General features: G+C 37.7%; 1 protein-coding gene across 1 annotated transcript in view; it reads left to right on the forward strand.

The window, feature by feature from the left end:
• The window catches only part of ABCC9 (ATP binding cassette subfamily C member 9), a 73,805-nt gene that overhangs the window by 15,924 nt on the left and 41,620 nt on the right, over window positions 1-16,261 (forward strand). The window contains exons 8-14 of the mRNA XM_069862723.1: window positions 4,690-4,884; window positions 7,619-7,783; window positions 9,322-9,477; window positions 11,556-11,690; window positions 12,964-13,126; window positions 13,755-13,795; window positions 14,682-14,824. Of these exons, the coding sequence (XP_069718824.1) occupies window positions 4,690-4,884; window positions 7,619-7,783; window positions 9,322-9,477; window positions 11,556-11,690; window positions 12,964-13,126; window positions 13,755-13,795; window positions 14,682-14,824 (998 nt within the window). The remainder of the gene's footprint in view (window positions 1-4,689; window positions 4,885-7,618; window positions 7,784-9,321; window positions 9,478-11,555; window positions 11,691-12,963; window positions 13,127-13,754; window positions 13,796-14,681; window positions 14,825-16,261) is intronic.

A 16,261-nucleotide genomic window follows, 5' to 3' on the forward strand; every position in this document is an offset into this window, starting at 1 on the left:
TAAATGTTACGTGCACCTACATTAAGAAAGCTGGCTTATATCTGGTTTTCTGGTTTCAGTCTTGAGACTACCACAGCCTCTAGCACATTTGTGCTAATATTAAAAATAGGCTGTACCCTAAAGTAAATGTATACTTCATAGATAAAGTAAACCAAACGGTTAAACCAATCTAAAGAGCCAGGCAGTGGAACTGACTGCCGTTTACTGTGGAGAAAAGTGTTGGTTTGTTTAGGGCTTGCCCAGAAAACATCCACAGAATTAGGAAAATTCTTCAGGTTGAAGTGTGGTCTACAACCTAGAAAGAGAAAACATGTCACTGTCTCTGTTGCCAGGGCATATTTTACACTAATCTTCCACAACTGGCAATAGAAGCCCACCAGCATATTCTGGATTAAGTGGGGTTACCCTTGCCTGTGCCTGGATCTCAGCTGGTCTCCATGGCCTTGTAGAAAGCAGGTTTCTATTCCTTTTTATCAGACTTGATGAAAGATACTGAACATGACCATGAATTGTAATCTGTATTGTAAAATGCCTTTGAGATAGCTCACATGATGTTGTCTTGGTATCTGTTCTGCATGCTATGAAAACTGAAACTTGCTGGGGTTCTCTACCAAATAATATCACGAGGGAAATGAGTCGGGTTAAGTTTTGATGACTGTTTTCTCAAATTCACTGTTTTCCAATCCTGTGTCCAGGCAGACAGAAGTATAAACTAGTGGGTCTGAGATTAACTTTTTATGGCTGCTATATTTTGCTAAATAGCATACTGCTACTTAAGTAACTTGGGTGGAACGTTTTCTTGTTTTCTTTGATGTCAGTTGACAGAGTTCTTCTGGCTATTGCCATATGAACGCTTGCCCACTGACACAGGAGACTTAAGCTAACACTTCTCAGTGACAAATTTGAATTCATTATTTTGTTCCTTGGGTTTTTTTTGAATTTCCAAAATTTCATCAAGCAATTCTTAGTGTTATGAATGCACTCACTACTCAAAAGTCTTTAGTTATACGTAATTGTTTCAAAGCATCAAGTATTTTAATTTTAATATTACTTTCATGTTATATAGAATTTTATAGAATTGTAAAGCCAGTTATCAGGAATTTCAGTATAATATATAAGGAATATAAACAAACAAAATACAAGGCTAAATAACTCATGATCAGCATTCTAATTGATTATTAGTCTGGGAGTTGTTATTGCAAATGGCATTCCAACTCTTAAATAAGATGCATGTTATGACAATATAGTGTAACACAGCAAATCGTAAGAAAATGACATAATATATGTTCTTTCAATTAGAAGATACTTTAAAACTACAGGTAAAACAAGCTCTTTCAATAATTAAGCTTACTTAAATATGCTGTTGGAGTTTTTTCCTAAACAAAATATTGCCAAAAAAACCACATTGGAATTGGCTTTCCTTAACTCATTATTTTCTGTCACCAGTAAATATTCTAAGATAGAAATACCGTATTTTCTTGCTTTTTTAGATAGTATCCTGTAGGAATGTGATCTTACAGTATTTTATCATACCTTTCTAAGAATTCTGGAGAAATTCTAGCTGTGGATAAGAAGGTTACTTCTGCAGAATAAACAGTGATGCACATCACATACGTAGAGTTAGACCCATGACCTTAACCTGATTTATTTATTTTGATATACATTCACAATTCCTACCATGTTGATAGTCAATTCTCTGAAGAAAAAGAATTCTTTAATAAAATGAAGAAGGTAAAGAAGTTTTTGATGATAAACAATGAAACTCTCACAGCCTGATTTTTGGACCAATATAGTACATGTGGGTAGTACTTGTCACATAATCCCCACCCATCCCCCTCCCCCCAAAAATTGATTCTGTTTCTTTTGCTGCCTTTTTTATTGGTTTCTATACAAGTGGTCTAGCTGTTTTAAACCCTATACTAATGCATCATACATCATATATCCCAAAATAGATTTAGCACATTGGTATTACATTGGTTTACCCTGTCAACCAAACCCTGTGCAATTTGCTCTGACAGTCAATACAAAGTTTTGCTTCTGGGATGGCGTAATAGTAAATGCAATTTTTAAAATCAAAGACCTTGAGATTTTTCTATACCTGTTACTCATGTACTGCTGTGGATTTTACCTGTTATGGCAAAGAGAGGAGGAAAGAAAATGTGTTAGATAGCCAGAAATCACAGGGACAGAGTGTTACCCTTCAGCATCAGGATGACACTGATGACAGTGACATCAGATGACACTACAACACTAAGGTAATTCCCATATTGACTGAGGCATAACTTACAGGTGTCTTGATTTACCAGCAAATGCTGTCTCACTAACCTTACCTCAACTGTTGAGTACCCAAGGTACAGAAAATTACAGTGATTTAAAAGGGAGGTGACAAAGACAAGAAAAAAACTAGGAAAATGCCACAGGTGAGAACAGTGGTCCAGCCTGGTAATTCACACAACAACTGCTACCAACCATGCCAACAAAAATGATCTTCCAAATTTAAACAAGGCACTGATATGTAGAGTCATGTGAGCTGAGTAAGCTCACATTTGTGTTGCTGCAACTCTTACCTGACTTTAGTACAGCTCCTCTCCTTTTCTGTTACTGGATCATTTTTAACATTATGTCTTAAGACTCTTTTTCTCACCTTCCAAAAGGAAAGTATGCCCTCCAGCCTCCTATGGCCAAGCCACAGGTGCTTGAAGGGACAAAACAATCATCATTGTCATAACATTTTTTTCGGATGCAGAAAGCCCAGACAGAGTGTTTTATTTCTTTCATTTGTGGATTTACTGAAGCATGTTGATAGTCATCAATGAGCTATAATTAGCAGTCATTGACAGATCATCCTTCAGCACCTAAATAAAAGATAGGGTTGGTGCATACAACATGCTATTCTGCAAGCTCATAACACTGGGCCTCAAGATCGTTCTGGAAAAGGGCTTAAGATTAGTCTGCTCTTCTTTCTCCCCCTCCCCATTACATACTTCAGCTAATTTGAAGTCCTGATGGAAAAAGAAACAACAGTATTCAGCAATAGAGATTACTAGATAATTTAATTAGTACTTTTTCCTATTAAGTGCAAATAGATTTCATAAAGTGATGACAATTTCATGAATTGTAATAGTAGTGAAAATTGCTATTGAATATAGTTTAATTTCATTTCTCTTGATTTTTCTGCTATTGAAACAGTAAAATATTCTCAAAGAAATAAGGATTTCCTATTGTCATTTACCAAATATACCATTAACTGAATGCCCAGAATAGTGTGTGCATTGTTTTCCAAAAGATGGCAGATGTATTAGGTGTTTTCCTAAAAAGTTAACTCAGCACCTCTGAAGCTGCTAAAGTACAGATCACTTATTTGAGGAGGATGATAATAGCCCTTGTAATGCAGTCTAGCTCAAAAGCCATTAGGTAACAAATTCAGAGCCTTTCATCTCAGAAACTCACATATGACCCTTGTACTTTTTCCCTCATCAGAAGAAGCATTTTCCTTCTTACCACTTTCTGAAATGTTAGCTTTAATTTGTCATTGTGCTGCTTATTTCTCTGTACTAAGCTTCTTGACATTGAGTATGACCAGCCTAGCCTAATACCTAGAAGGCAGTAAGCAGCTATCTAGCACTCCTGTCCACTTGTACACTTTTGGTACCATGCAGATATTCTGTCTCAGTTGAAGTGGCGTAAAAGGAAAAACTGCGAAAAGAACAAAAGACATGAGGCAGCCAGGCAGTGTATGGGGCATACTTGCTTTTCTTTGGTTAGTTTCCTGGGGCAGGGGGTTGTACTTACCAGGCTATGCTCAAAATATCTCCTTCTCAAGAGGACTTGGCTTGGGTTACAACTTGCAGACATCTGTGCTACTTGAAAAAAGACAGATGCTTTTTTAAAGTGTCAAATGCTGCTGCGTGAAGCACAAGGAAGCACTCTGCAGACCATGGATTTGTTAGGTAGAACTCTTTCTTCTTTAGACTGAAAGTACCTCAGAAGTATCAGAATACCTCTGACTAGATACAGAGATATCATCTGGTGGATGTTTTAGGGCAAAAGTTGGGATACTGCCTAGATTCATGGAACTGAAGGCTAGAAAGGACGTTTACTTGATTTAGTCTTATGTCTCAACTTAACCTGTTGCTTTCACCTTTTTGAGCCAAATAATTAGTGATTGGCTGAAGTGTATCTTCCTGGAAAGCATCCAGAAGGTAGAAAAAAAATCAAGAGAAATGAAATTAAACTATATTCTTGTAGATGTCTGTTCATGTTTTTTCTTTCAATGTCTTTCTCACATCAGAAGCCTTCACTGGACCAAGTGGCTTCACAGCTACTAAGAGAGGGCTGTGAAGCAAGGGCTTGAAAGGTCAGATCTTTTCCTGAGTGCACATGTGACAGGAAACAATGACTATGTGCCAGTATGATTACTCTGTGTCTGCATTCCTGTGTTCACAGATTCAGAAAAGTGCTAGAATTTAGAGGTGAGGAGCTACAGTTAACAAGAGGAGGCAGAATCTGAATTTGCTGTGAGGAATATCTGAAATCTGTTGGTATCTACAGTGTGTTTGCTAACTCATCTACTCCAAAAGACCCTCCAGGAACAATTTGGGCATCCAGATAGGAATGAAATGGAAGTTGCCGTATACAGCCAGGAAGGCCTCTTCTTGATGCACTGATATCTGTTTCTCTGTTTTCCAGAATAAGGTAGCAAACCAGCCCAACCGGAGTCCCTCCATATGGTTAGCCATGTACAGTGCTTTTGGACGACCAATTCTTCTCAGCAGCACATTCCGTTACTTGGCTGACTTGCTGGGTTTTGCTGGGCCATTATGCATTTCTGGCATTGTTCAGGGCTTCCAGAATACAATCAGTAATACAAATGCAACAGAAAAGGTAACTCGACAACATGGATTGAAAAACTTTGTTTGGTATTAGTTCTAAATGTGTAGAAGTTGTTAAATATATCTGGCTGAACACTTTTATGTGTCTGTGATCACCATTTTATTATTTCATTATTTCTTTAAAGCAAATTGAATAGTTTCTTCTGAGACACAGTCAAGTTATAAACCTGAGTGGTTGAGGTCTTGAATGAATGCAACATGGGTAATGCAGACTTCCCCTGGTTGCCCAGGTATCTGCCTCTTAGTGGAGTCATCCCTGCAGTTCTGGGGAGAAGAAACAGCTTTTCTGCTCCTCTTCAACCATGCCTTCTCGTTTCAGGAAAGGCACCCACTGGTGGTGCCTCAGGGATGCATCCAACAAGGATGAGTCTGGGAATTTTGCTTAATTTCTGCCCATCTGTCCAGTTGTAGTTCATTGACAGGTTTGAGATCCCTGAAATCTGTTTTCCACTGAGAAACTGAGAGTAGTCACTGCCTGTTATTGTGCTGCTTGTTGCTGTGATGAAATGCACAGGTACATGTAAGAAGTTGAAAAGCATCCACTTCATTCAATGGCACTCTTGATACCAGAGATGCACAAAAGAGTTCACAGCACATTTCAAGTTTCACCGAGACTGAATTTTCAGAGAGCATTTCTAAGCACTGAGCAAGCCTCTGATGCAGATAATTTTTATCATAAGAAAAAGAATTTATTAGTAACTAGTGAAAAGATAGAGGTAAAATTATTTTACTAGCTGACTGCAGAGAAGGCATGATGAAGAAATTTTCCTACCTGTGTCTTCTGAGACAGAAACGTCTCCATACACTTTATGCAGTGAATGTTTTTTATTTGGATGAGCAGATAGGTATGTAATGGACTAACATTTTTCTCTCCAGATAAAGCATTTGGCTGTCATTGCTATCCAAACATCTTTGCCTTGGCTGCTCACTCCCAACTTTCATTTTCTTGACTGACAGTCTAAATTCAGCTTTAGATTCTCATTCAGCTATTGCAATGAAGAAAGAGAGTTTAATAGTGCAGCTTCTCAAATAAAGTTCTTTATCATCCTTGCACCTGTATGTGTTGGATTTGAGCCACAGAGTCAAAAGGCAAAGTGCATGTTTTGCCTCAAAAATGGGGATTTTTTTTGCATGTTGAACAAAGAAGACTCTTTAGCTTAAAGGTGATCATTTCTGAATCTCAAGTTTAAGAATCTGTACCTTGTCTTCTTCTGTTATCTTTTGAAGCGTAGTGGGATTGGTTGTGGGGTTTTTAAAGTTTAAATAAACATTGGCTGAAGGGAAGATTAAAATCATGGGAGAACTTGAAATCACTCCAAGATCCTGCCTTGGTGACAGTCACTATTTCTCTTGAATACATTTCAGAATACATTTGCTTTTAGTTTATGGATTTTAATAAACTTTCTCTTGGTTGTTCTTGTTATTATGTATTTCTCCTTTAGGTTCTCTCTAGTTTCAATTAATGTGAATTGATTGAATTTTATGCTTATCCCCCCTTAGTTCCAGAGTACTCTGTGTAAAGCTATGTACAATTGTTGTTTTATTATTGATATCCCCACTATGTAAATGTGGGCAAGTTAGATGTAGTAGAATGTTAAGGAAAGTGTTCTCAAATATCTTTATCTGACCAATCATGCACTTAATTAACCCTTGTTTCAGAAAGTATGCTAGTTGAGCACCTTAGTCCTATTATTTCAGTGTGATTTAGGTATCTAGACACTAGACCTTTTGAAAACACAGTTAGGTGCTTTTAGACACCTTTTGGATGTCAGTCACCTGTGGCAGAGGGACAGGTATGTGGTGTGGAGAGGCTGGGGTCACTGCAGTGAGGCAAGCTTGGACAGCTCCGAGCATCTCTCTCCTGCCTTCAGTGTCATGGTGAATGACAGTAATCCTGAGTGGTAAAGGAATTTTCAAGATGGTATGCACATGGCTTACTTTCCAATATTTCCCAAATCTTTTATCTCAGAATCAGGCTAGGTATTTCAGCAGAACAGGCTTTTTCCTTCTCCAGTGCATCCTGCTTCCAACTGGATCGGAAATACCAAAGGATCAGCCTTCCTTGCAGTATTTCAGTACATTTGTTTCCTTTTCTTCCTGAAACAGAGCAGCACAGTGAACATAAAAACTAGAAAATGAAAATAAAAACAGTGATTTTCACAAGATTATTCTGCGCCCCTTTGAAGTATTATCCCCATTTTGTGGGGAATACTGACATATATATTCTTGTTTTATTCAGAATTCACAGGTATCAAAGACTAGAGGGAATTTCTAGAGGGATTTTTTTCCATAATATAAAAGTACGACATAAGTAAATTATCCAATATGGTAAAAAATATTTTCTTGTAGCTAATTCATGATGCTGGTGGAATGAGCTTTATTTTCTACTGACTAGCATTTCTATCCCACAAATCATCAAAACGTGATGGAGAAACTGAAGCTAAGGCAAATATGGTGATCTCATTGTCCCTTTCCTGCTGAAACAAATTCATTTTAGAACTGCCAGAAGTTAAGATCCTAAGTCTTTGCAATATAAACAAGTTATGTAATTTGTACCCAAATGATCTTGATATATAGGACAGTGAGAAATCTGATTTCCATAACTCCCCCATAATGCCATCAATGCTTTTTATTATAATGCAATGACTGGATTTCTTTTTTTCCAGTAGGTCAAGAACACGCAGTCCATCCTATGCCACTTTCAAATTCTTTTCCTTTCTTTTCAGGTGAAGGATTCTGCAAATTCATATCTTTCATCAGAGGAATTCCTCAGGAATGTTTATGTTTTGGCAGTTCTTCTCTTTCTGGCCCTTATCTTGCAGAGGACATTCCTGCAAGCATCCTACTATGTGACTACGGAAACTGGCATCAACCTACGAGGTGCATTACTGGTGAGCAAAGATGTTCTCATGATCTACCCAAAAACTGACTAATAGCTCTAGCTTCGTACTTTCATTTGGCTTGTTCTTTACCTGAAAACTCAGTCAACAATTGTTTGAAAGAAGAGATGCACTATATTTTTAAACAGAAAACTGGAAAAAATAGTACAACTGACACAGTCAAACTAATAGCAGCAATTCCTTTTACTAAAAGCTAAAACCATCATACTAACATAGACAATGGTACCCACTCTGCGCATGTAAGAATATCTCTTTGCAGATGACGTTACGTATATGAAGATAAACAGTGTTGTTTTGGCTCTGCATCTACTTTGTTCATTTGTTTATGAGGTTACTTCTGCTGACTCTGAACAAAGTCATCTGCAGAGTATCTTTGGCTGAGTTATGTTTTGTGGGAACATTGACCATGTATCATGAGTAGTGATTCTTAATATTTATAGCCTTTTGCACAGAACTCTGTGGGATGGGACAGGAGAGATTCATCTTCAAAACTGTCTCTCCCAAATCAGCATCCGTTAACCCTCTGTTAAAGTCATGTTTATGAACTGGAGCCAGCAGGTCCAGCTCAGAATGTGGGTGGGTTGTACCAGAGATCTTCACAGACCAGACTCCATGGACAGCAGTAGCTGTGTGTGCAAACCAGAAGCTGGATCTGATGTTTTGCTGGGTGTAAGCATAGGAATATCATTTCGGCATGAAAGCTTTTATGTGCACTGTGATTGATGTAGCTGTTTCAAACATTTTATGCCTTCTCCCAGGACAGGCAGTACAGACTTGATGAAGAAAGAGTACCTTATTATTTCCTCGTCCTTTTGTGACTCCCACTTGCCAAAGTAGAGATTCTTAGGGCCATATGCAGCCGATGTAATTCACCATGCTCTGTAGTCATTTCTGATTAATTTTGCAGATCCACCTTCCTCATGGACAAAACAGGAAAAGAGCACAAATTATTTAAAAAACTTACTTGAAGCTGCAGTGTTTGATATTTGGTCATAAATGTGAACCTGGCTCACAATTTTTGTTTTTAAAATTCTGGTAGCTATAAGCCTCGATTAATTTTAAACTTGTTAAGCTCGCATAAATTTTATGGAAGTAGATGGCCAGGTAAAGGAGAGAAACGCAAAGGAATACATACTGTCTCTGATCAAAACTTCACAGCATGAGTTTAACTATCTTATCAGAAACAAAGATCTCTGACGGTGTCACAGAAAAGCACACTCACCAAATGTTTCTTCAAAAAACATTTTTTCCTAAAATTCCTAAATTTTTATGTTTTGTTGTCATTGTGTTCTATTTTAGGTCTGCGTTAAGCAACAAACCTTTTAGGAGGAATTGGAGTTTTTTAAAGTCAGTTCTCTGTCTTGTGCTTTCTCTCACTCATTCTCCATCTCTCTCTCTGTCTCAGGTGAGAGACTGGGAGAAGGGCTATCTTAGGTAAAGACTGATACTGCAGTATGAAATGTCCTGCTACTACTGTTGTTTTATACTTATTTTGTTTTCATATCTTCCATTTTATTCCTTTTTCGCAGGCGATGATATATAATAAGATCCTGAGGCTTTCCACATCCAACTTGTCCATGGGAGAGATGACGTTGGGACAAATCAATAATTTGGTGGCCATAGAAACAAACCAATTAATGTGGTTCTTGTTCCTGTGCCCCAATCTGTGGGCAATGCCTGTTCAGGTAGGGCATCAAAGTAAGGGCCTGATTTCAGAAATCCTCCAACCTGGTTGAAAAGAGTATATGTCTGTGAGACCACTGCAAAATCCAGAGATGAACCTGGAATTTCCACTTATTTGTCAGGAGGACTAGCAAAAGGAAATATGTCTCATCATCTCCTTCAAGGACTGAGAGGCTTTATTTCCGAGGGCCAGTAAAGAGAAATGTTTTTTGAGCGGTATTTCCATTTCAAGGATATGGTCTGTGACTTTAAGAATGGTGACCTGTCTTCCTTTCCCTGCTCATATTTCTTCCACTACTGACACAAGTCAGTGCTTTTATTTCTGCCACATGACAGCAGCACAGGCTTCTGACTAGCAACAAGTATTGCATTTGCAATGCCTACTTTTAACTGTGTTCTGTGGCAGGAGCAAAAAGCAACTGAATCATTCTCACTGATGGACAGCAGCACTGGCAGTGCGCTGCATGAATTGCTCAGAGTAACCTTCATCTAAACAAACTTAGTTGTTGTAAATATCTGGTACTTAACAAGCTAGGAAGGATCTGCAGCCAAATCTGTAGGAAGGAAAGGTAAAAAATATTAGCTTGAGAAAAATCTTTAGAAGTGCTAAATGACTTAATGACCTAAGCCATGCTGATTTTCCATGAAGCTTGGACTCCTTTGGCACCTTCAGAATTTTAGCTTGGGTAAGATTGGCATCATCCTTATGTATGGGTGATCCTGCTGAAATTAAAAAAAAATTAAAAATGGGTAGAAGCCACTCATACAGAAGATCTGCTTTGCTGAAACTCTGGGAACTATAGATATCAATAATCTACTATAATAGTGAGTAATATTAATACTACTAATGCAAACAAATATTGGGTTTATGTGTCTATTTTAGGATTGAGTGCGGCTTAGAGAGTCATAAAATAGTGTAGAAAGAAGTTTGCATGGTAACTGAAGTTAGAAATAGTACAAAGGGTTTAATTTTTAGTTACTGTTTGTATCCAGGTTTATTTGGAAGTGTTGCTGTTAATTCTTTGAATGCTATTAAATGATTCCTGCTGGTTTGCTTCCTGTGTCTAGTGAATTATTATATGTAGCCTAAACTCACCGCTTATTTGTCTCTTTATTAAAGTCTCTGTCTCAGCCACTGTAGAAATATAATGGCCTTCCTCACTCCTGCTGTAAAAGGCTTGTTTGAGGACGCTTCTGATGATTTTTCGGGTTCCTGTAGTTCACGCTCAAGCAATCAGGAGACAGGGATCAAAGAGGTAGCTCAGCCATAGCTCTGTCTGGGAATGAACATAGCATCACCCATGAATTTTCCCCTACTGAAGAACTTGGTGAGTGATCACTAGTGGCCTAGACTATAGAGGGCTTCTTCTGCTCTTTAGCTCTAGCAATCATAGTGATTACCTTCCACCTCTGCTCCAATGATAAAATTCAAAGGAGAATGCTTACTATTTATTTCTTAAAGTATTATGCAACTGATAGCAATGACAGTGATGTTGTGGCAATATGTCTTTCTGCCTGATTAACTCAATTGGCTGCTTTTTGGAAAAAAAGATGGAAGAAACCGATCCTTGGTAACTATGAGCTGGTTTGTAACTGTACCACTCTGGAAAACGTGGTGGGACTGTTCTGTCTTGCCTTATGCAAAGGACTTGAACTTCAAGGGATGTCCCAAGAAACAATAGTTGTCAAGGATGCCTTCTCCTCGAGTAGAACAACTTGTAGCAAATACTGAACTTTCCAGTGTGAGCCGATATTGCCACAGCCCGCTGAAGATTGCAGTGAATCTTAGAAAATATGTTGTGCATCCATAAATTACGGACTGTTATCAAGAGCAAAACCCTGTCTGGAATTAGGACTATCAGGCACTAATGTAAACTAGGGAGTTAATGTGAAAAATAAAGGCTTCTGGATTCATTTCCCACACTTTCCAAACATGACCTTCAGAAGTATGGGCTCAGCTGATTCCTGTGAACCATTTAACTGTTTACTAGAAAAATAAATATTCTTTTTCTTGCTATCATTCTGGCATATTGAAATTGAAATCTACTTTTTTTTTTCTTTGTTATTTCTTTCTTTATAGATAATAATGGGTGTGATTCTTCTCTATAATTTACTTGGAGTGAGTGCCTTGGTCGGTGCTGCTGTCATTGTACTATTAGCTCCAATACAGTACTTCATAGCTACAAAGTTGGCTGAGGCTCAGAAAAGCACGCTTGTAAGTAACTTGTTTCAGTATCATTTGTGGTCCAGAAATGAGAATAGGGAACTAAAGGTTCTTGTTATTCATTGTGAAGGTTTGGGGAAGCTGTCGCTTAATTCCATTATCCCTCCCTTTCTGTTTCTCTGTGGCTCAGTATCTCATCCTTCCTAATATTTGTCACGCAATAATCTGAAACAAGTACGTGGGCCTCAACTTGCCTTCTCTGCAGAGAGCATTCTTCACTGAGGTAGCATGATTTGATCTGAATTCAATTCCATGAAAGGGTGTTCTTCATACATTCAGATACTCTACTTAATGGGATATTAGCAAACAGTACAAATGACTGATAAATTAAAGGGGGACAGTATTAAAGAATGTGTACAATCCCCCTCTGAAATGGCTGGAAACTTCATGCTCTCACTTCAGGCTCTGATGTTCCTTACAAGTAGGCTGGCATTGCTGGATTGCTATCTATTGTACATTCTTCAGTTCTTCAGTAAGTTTATTTTCATGTCTGGTTTAGTTCACCAATTAGAAAAGTTTTCTGATGCTTTGTTTAATTTTTAACTTTATTCTCATGATCCTTGAACCTTTTAAAACAGCCTTTGATGTTTGAGTCTTCAAATATTTAAAGATCCTTGTTATCTTAATATTCAGTAAGCAAATCATGTGGATCTAATCTTTAGCACACTTCAGTTCTGTTCAGTTGTGCCAATTTATATCAACAGAGAATTTATCCTTGCATAATTTCAGAAATAATCTGAATCTTTTTTTTGCCTTTTCTGAGTTCTTTGACTGGTGACATCTTTTGGATTATGATTCTACCAAAACCTATAATTACTGTTTTCTAGTGAGGGACAATTAACTTACTATGTCAATGAACTTCTCACCTATATTTATGACCATTGTGTATGGAACCCAGAAGGAATCTTGTATCAGCAGTTACACACATACCATATGTCTATTTTTATAGACACCATTGACCTAGTAATCCATCTCCCTGAGTTTTGCCATCTGTTTGAAGTGTTTTTGTTTTGCTTTATTTTTCTTCTCAGAACAGAGTCACATAATTTCCTCTCATGAATATAATCACTTTGATATCTCCAAAGAACACAAAATTATATATTGTTTTACTCAGTATGACAACAGAAGTCCTGTACAAAATCCTGAATAAACAAAATTATAAATCTTTAATGAATTTTACAACAGAACTGAAGGGAAAAGAGCATTCTTATTAAAACTACAAACCCTTATAAATTTCTTACCCTTGTTTTCTTTTTAAATTAAGGACTATTCTACTGAGAGATTAAAGAAAACCAATGAGATACTAAAAGGCATTAAATTATTAAAGCTGTATGCCTGGGAGCACATATTTTGTACTAGTGTGGAAGAAACAAGAATGAAGGAACTCACCAGTCTCAAAACTTTTGCACTTCATACCTCTCTTTCCAGTAAGTAACTGTTTTTAGCTCTCAGAAACGGATCATGTTCATGTCAGCATTCCTCCTGACTTCATCTAAAGTGAGACAAAGCTGTAACTATGACACTTCTTTAATTGTGTGTGAAATGTGATTAAAATAAAAAGGCATGACAAATATATAACACAGAAACTTGAAAATACAGAGCACGTCTTGTTGATGTTTTTTTCTAGTAAGTTTTCTGTCACCTTCATTATCATATTACAGCCAGGAGTTACTTTATTGTAACGAGGCTCGAGATAATATTAGCAGCTATATTTACAGCAGAGATAAATTAGTATCTGAAACACGTATTTTCTGTAATGCAGAAGAGCTGAGAGGGTAGTATTTTAGTTGTGTTGTACAATAATTGCACACATTGAACTTTTTATCCTAGTTCACTAAAGTATATAAATAAGATAATTCCTTTGCTTATCTGTTTGTGTGTTTAGGATCTGTCTCTATCATGGAAGGAAATTTCTTTCCTTCCCTGAATTTTCCTTTGGGAATTTTATTTACTTGAACTGGAAATAACTGGATTCTTTTAGAGCTATACATCTAATTGCAAATCTGTTTTTTTCTTATTTCATACAATCTGATGCCTATTTTATTATTTTCACAGTTTTTATGAATGCGGCCATACCAATAGCAGCTGTTCTTGCAGTAAGATTTTTTTTTTTTCAAATTTTCCTTATAAAAAGGGAGAGAAAAAGAGAGGGGGAGAAAGAAAGAAAGGACACCATTGTTAATGTGCCCCTACTAACTGTAGGGTAGCATGACAATGGAAGTGCCCATTCCCAGAGCTTTCACCAGCTGTGATTTAGAGTGGTAAACCCAAAAAGATATGTAAATTCTTACTATAAAAAAGAAACAAAGAATAAAAAAACCATTGTGGCTTGAAGGAAGATCCACTTTTGAGAAGATGTCATTTTGAAGGACTTTTGGGTGGCTTTGCCATTCTCTTTGCATTCTAAATGCATTATGATACACTATTTCTGTTTTCAGAAGAAGTTATTCTGCAGTTTAAGGAGAAATTAATTTTGCTTGTATTCTGGCCAGGTTTATATCTCAGCCTAATGCACTAGAGGAACTATGGCATGCTGGTCAGTAAGGAGTCTTCAGAGACCAGATTCTAAGGGTATTACTCAGAGTATGCTGACAGCCTGTACCAGGCTTAGATGAAATATGACCATAGTTCTGCATCTGTGAAAAAAACCCAAAAGATTTATTAGATTCTTATTTAGTTTTCTGGTTTGTGTGCTTTCTCTAATCTCTGAAGTAAATTACAAAACTTTAGAAAACTAAATGCTTTGATTTTACAAAGAAAATTTTTAAACTCTTAAATGTGCAAATCTCTTGAAATCGTTGGCACGTTTTTAAAATCTTTTTCACTTTAATAGAAGACATCTTTCTCTTCAGTTTAGTGGGATTCCCAATAAACTGAGGTATATAGTTATTTGCATTAGTTGAGCAGAATATTTTTCTTGCTGTCCTTGTCCATCTTCTTCAAGAGTCTTTATCCTGACACGCTATTTTCCTGATGTGACAGACATTTGTGACCTACGCTTACACCAATGACAAGCCGCTGCAGCCTGCCCAGGCCTTTGCATCACTGTCATTGTTTCACATCCTGGTCACACCACTGTTCCTGCTCTCCACTGTGGTTCGTTTCGCAGTCAAGGCTATAATAAGGTAAATGCTCCCTCTAGTTTCTCTCACTCTTGAACATCTACATTCAGTAATTCAGCAGGGAGGGTGCTGGAGAAAAAGGTTGTTTCTGCCTGCTCATGTAGAAGAAGATTTAGAGGTGGGACTCCAATGTTTGAAATACAAGAGAAATCAAAGTAAACTTTTTTTTTTTTTTAATCACATGATACAGAGACAAAGAAATGCTCTAGTCTTTTCATTTCACCAAGTCTGACAATTCGGATTCAGAGCTGGACTGTCCTTCCTTGAGATATGCTCTCTTTCTTCCCACCCACCATCCCAGTACTTTTTCAGTCAACACAGAGGGAGATGAGAGACTGCCATGAAGCTGTCTAGTAAGACTGGCCTTGTTGATGCAAAGGAGAGCAACTGGCTTAACTGTACCTCCACAAAGGGTGCATTTTGCTTTAAGTGAGAAGTTAGTATTGTCCTGTCTCTCATTGTTGAGCACTGGCATGGACTCTAAGGAAAGAGAGTGGATGGAAAAACACTGGACACTGAAAGACTAATTGCTTAAGGAAAACTGAGCCCTACAGGGCTTCTCTTAAAGAGGACCAGCTGTTCCCCTGAATGGAAGTAAACAGATGCAGGAGAGGAAGCGTGGCAATTCATATGTGGGAGTTTAGTCTGTGAGCATTAGGGATCTGTGTGGCAGGACAGCAAGGGTGTTGGTAGTGGAAAAGCTTTTTTTAAAAGCAGTAGAAGGAACTTATAAAATGTTTTGCTTCATCAGAAACTAATATGTTCCAGGTATTTATTTCAGCAAATAGCCTGACAGAACAACGTCTTTCATGATGGGCTATACCTAATCTCAAGCAAGATGGCTGGTAGCAAGTCAAATTTCAGACTTTTGACTGTTGTGTCAGTGGGTATGGAAAGGGCCAGGGGGCAATTGTGTAGACATACTTGCTGCCAAGATGTCCCAAGAGGCACAAACTGACACCTGACTGGCAGTAACGTGTCAGATACCAAGCGCTAGCAGGATGTGAAGACTGAACTAAGAACTGACCTTCCTACCCAGAAACTTAGTTCTTTCTTGCCAAGACTGAGAGACATTGGCTAAGTACCACATTGCTGCTGCCACTGTCTCTTTTTGGTGTGTAACAACAATAAGAAATAGCAGTCAAAGGGACTTCAGGCTCCACTGCTGTCATTTGCCGGTACCATACTTACTTTAGAAAAAAAAAAAAATTAAATAGTGTTTATTTTTATCAAAGTAGTAGTGTGCCCACGTGAGAAATATTCTCTATGTGATTTCTGACACGTGGAACATCTCAAGTCTCCTTTATAAATCATCCCAGTCCCTACATCTCTGCACCATGTTTAGCATAGTCCTGATATCAAAATGGTGTGTACATTTTCCTTAGCACTGCTGGCCACCCCACAGGACATTATTTAAAGACCATATTTACCAGAATGAAC

The sequence above is a fragment of the Phaenicophaeus curvirostris genome, chromosome 1 (assembly GCF_032191515.1).
Source record: "Phaenicophaeus curvirostris isolate KB17595 chromosome 1, BPBGC_Pcur_1.0, whole genome shotgun sequence".
In the NCBI taxonomy this organism is placed as follows: domain Eukaryota; kingdom Metazoa; phylum Chordata; class Aves; order Cuculiformes; family Cuculidae; genus Phaenicophaeus; species Phaenicophaeus curvirostris.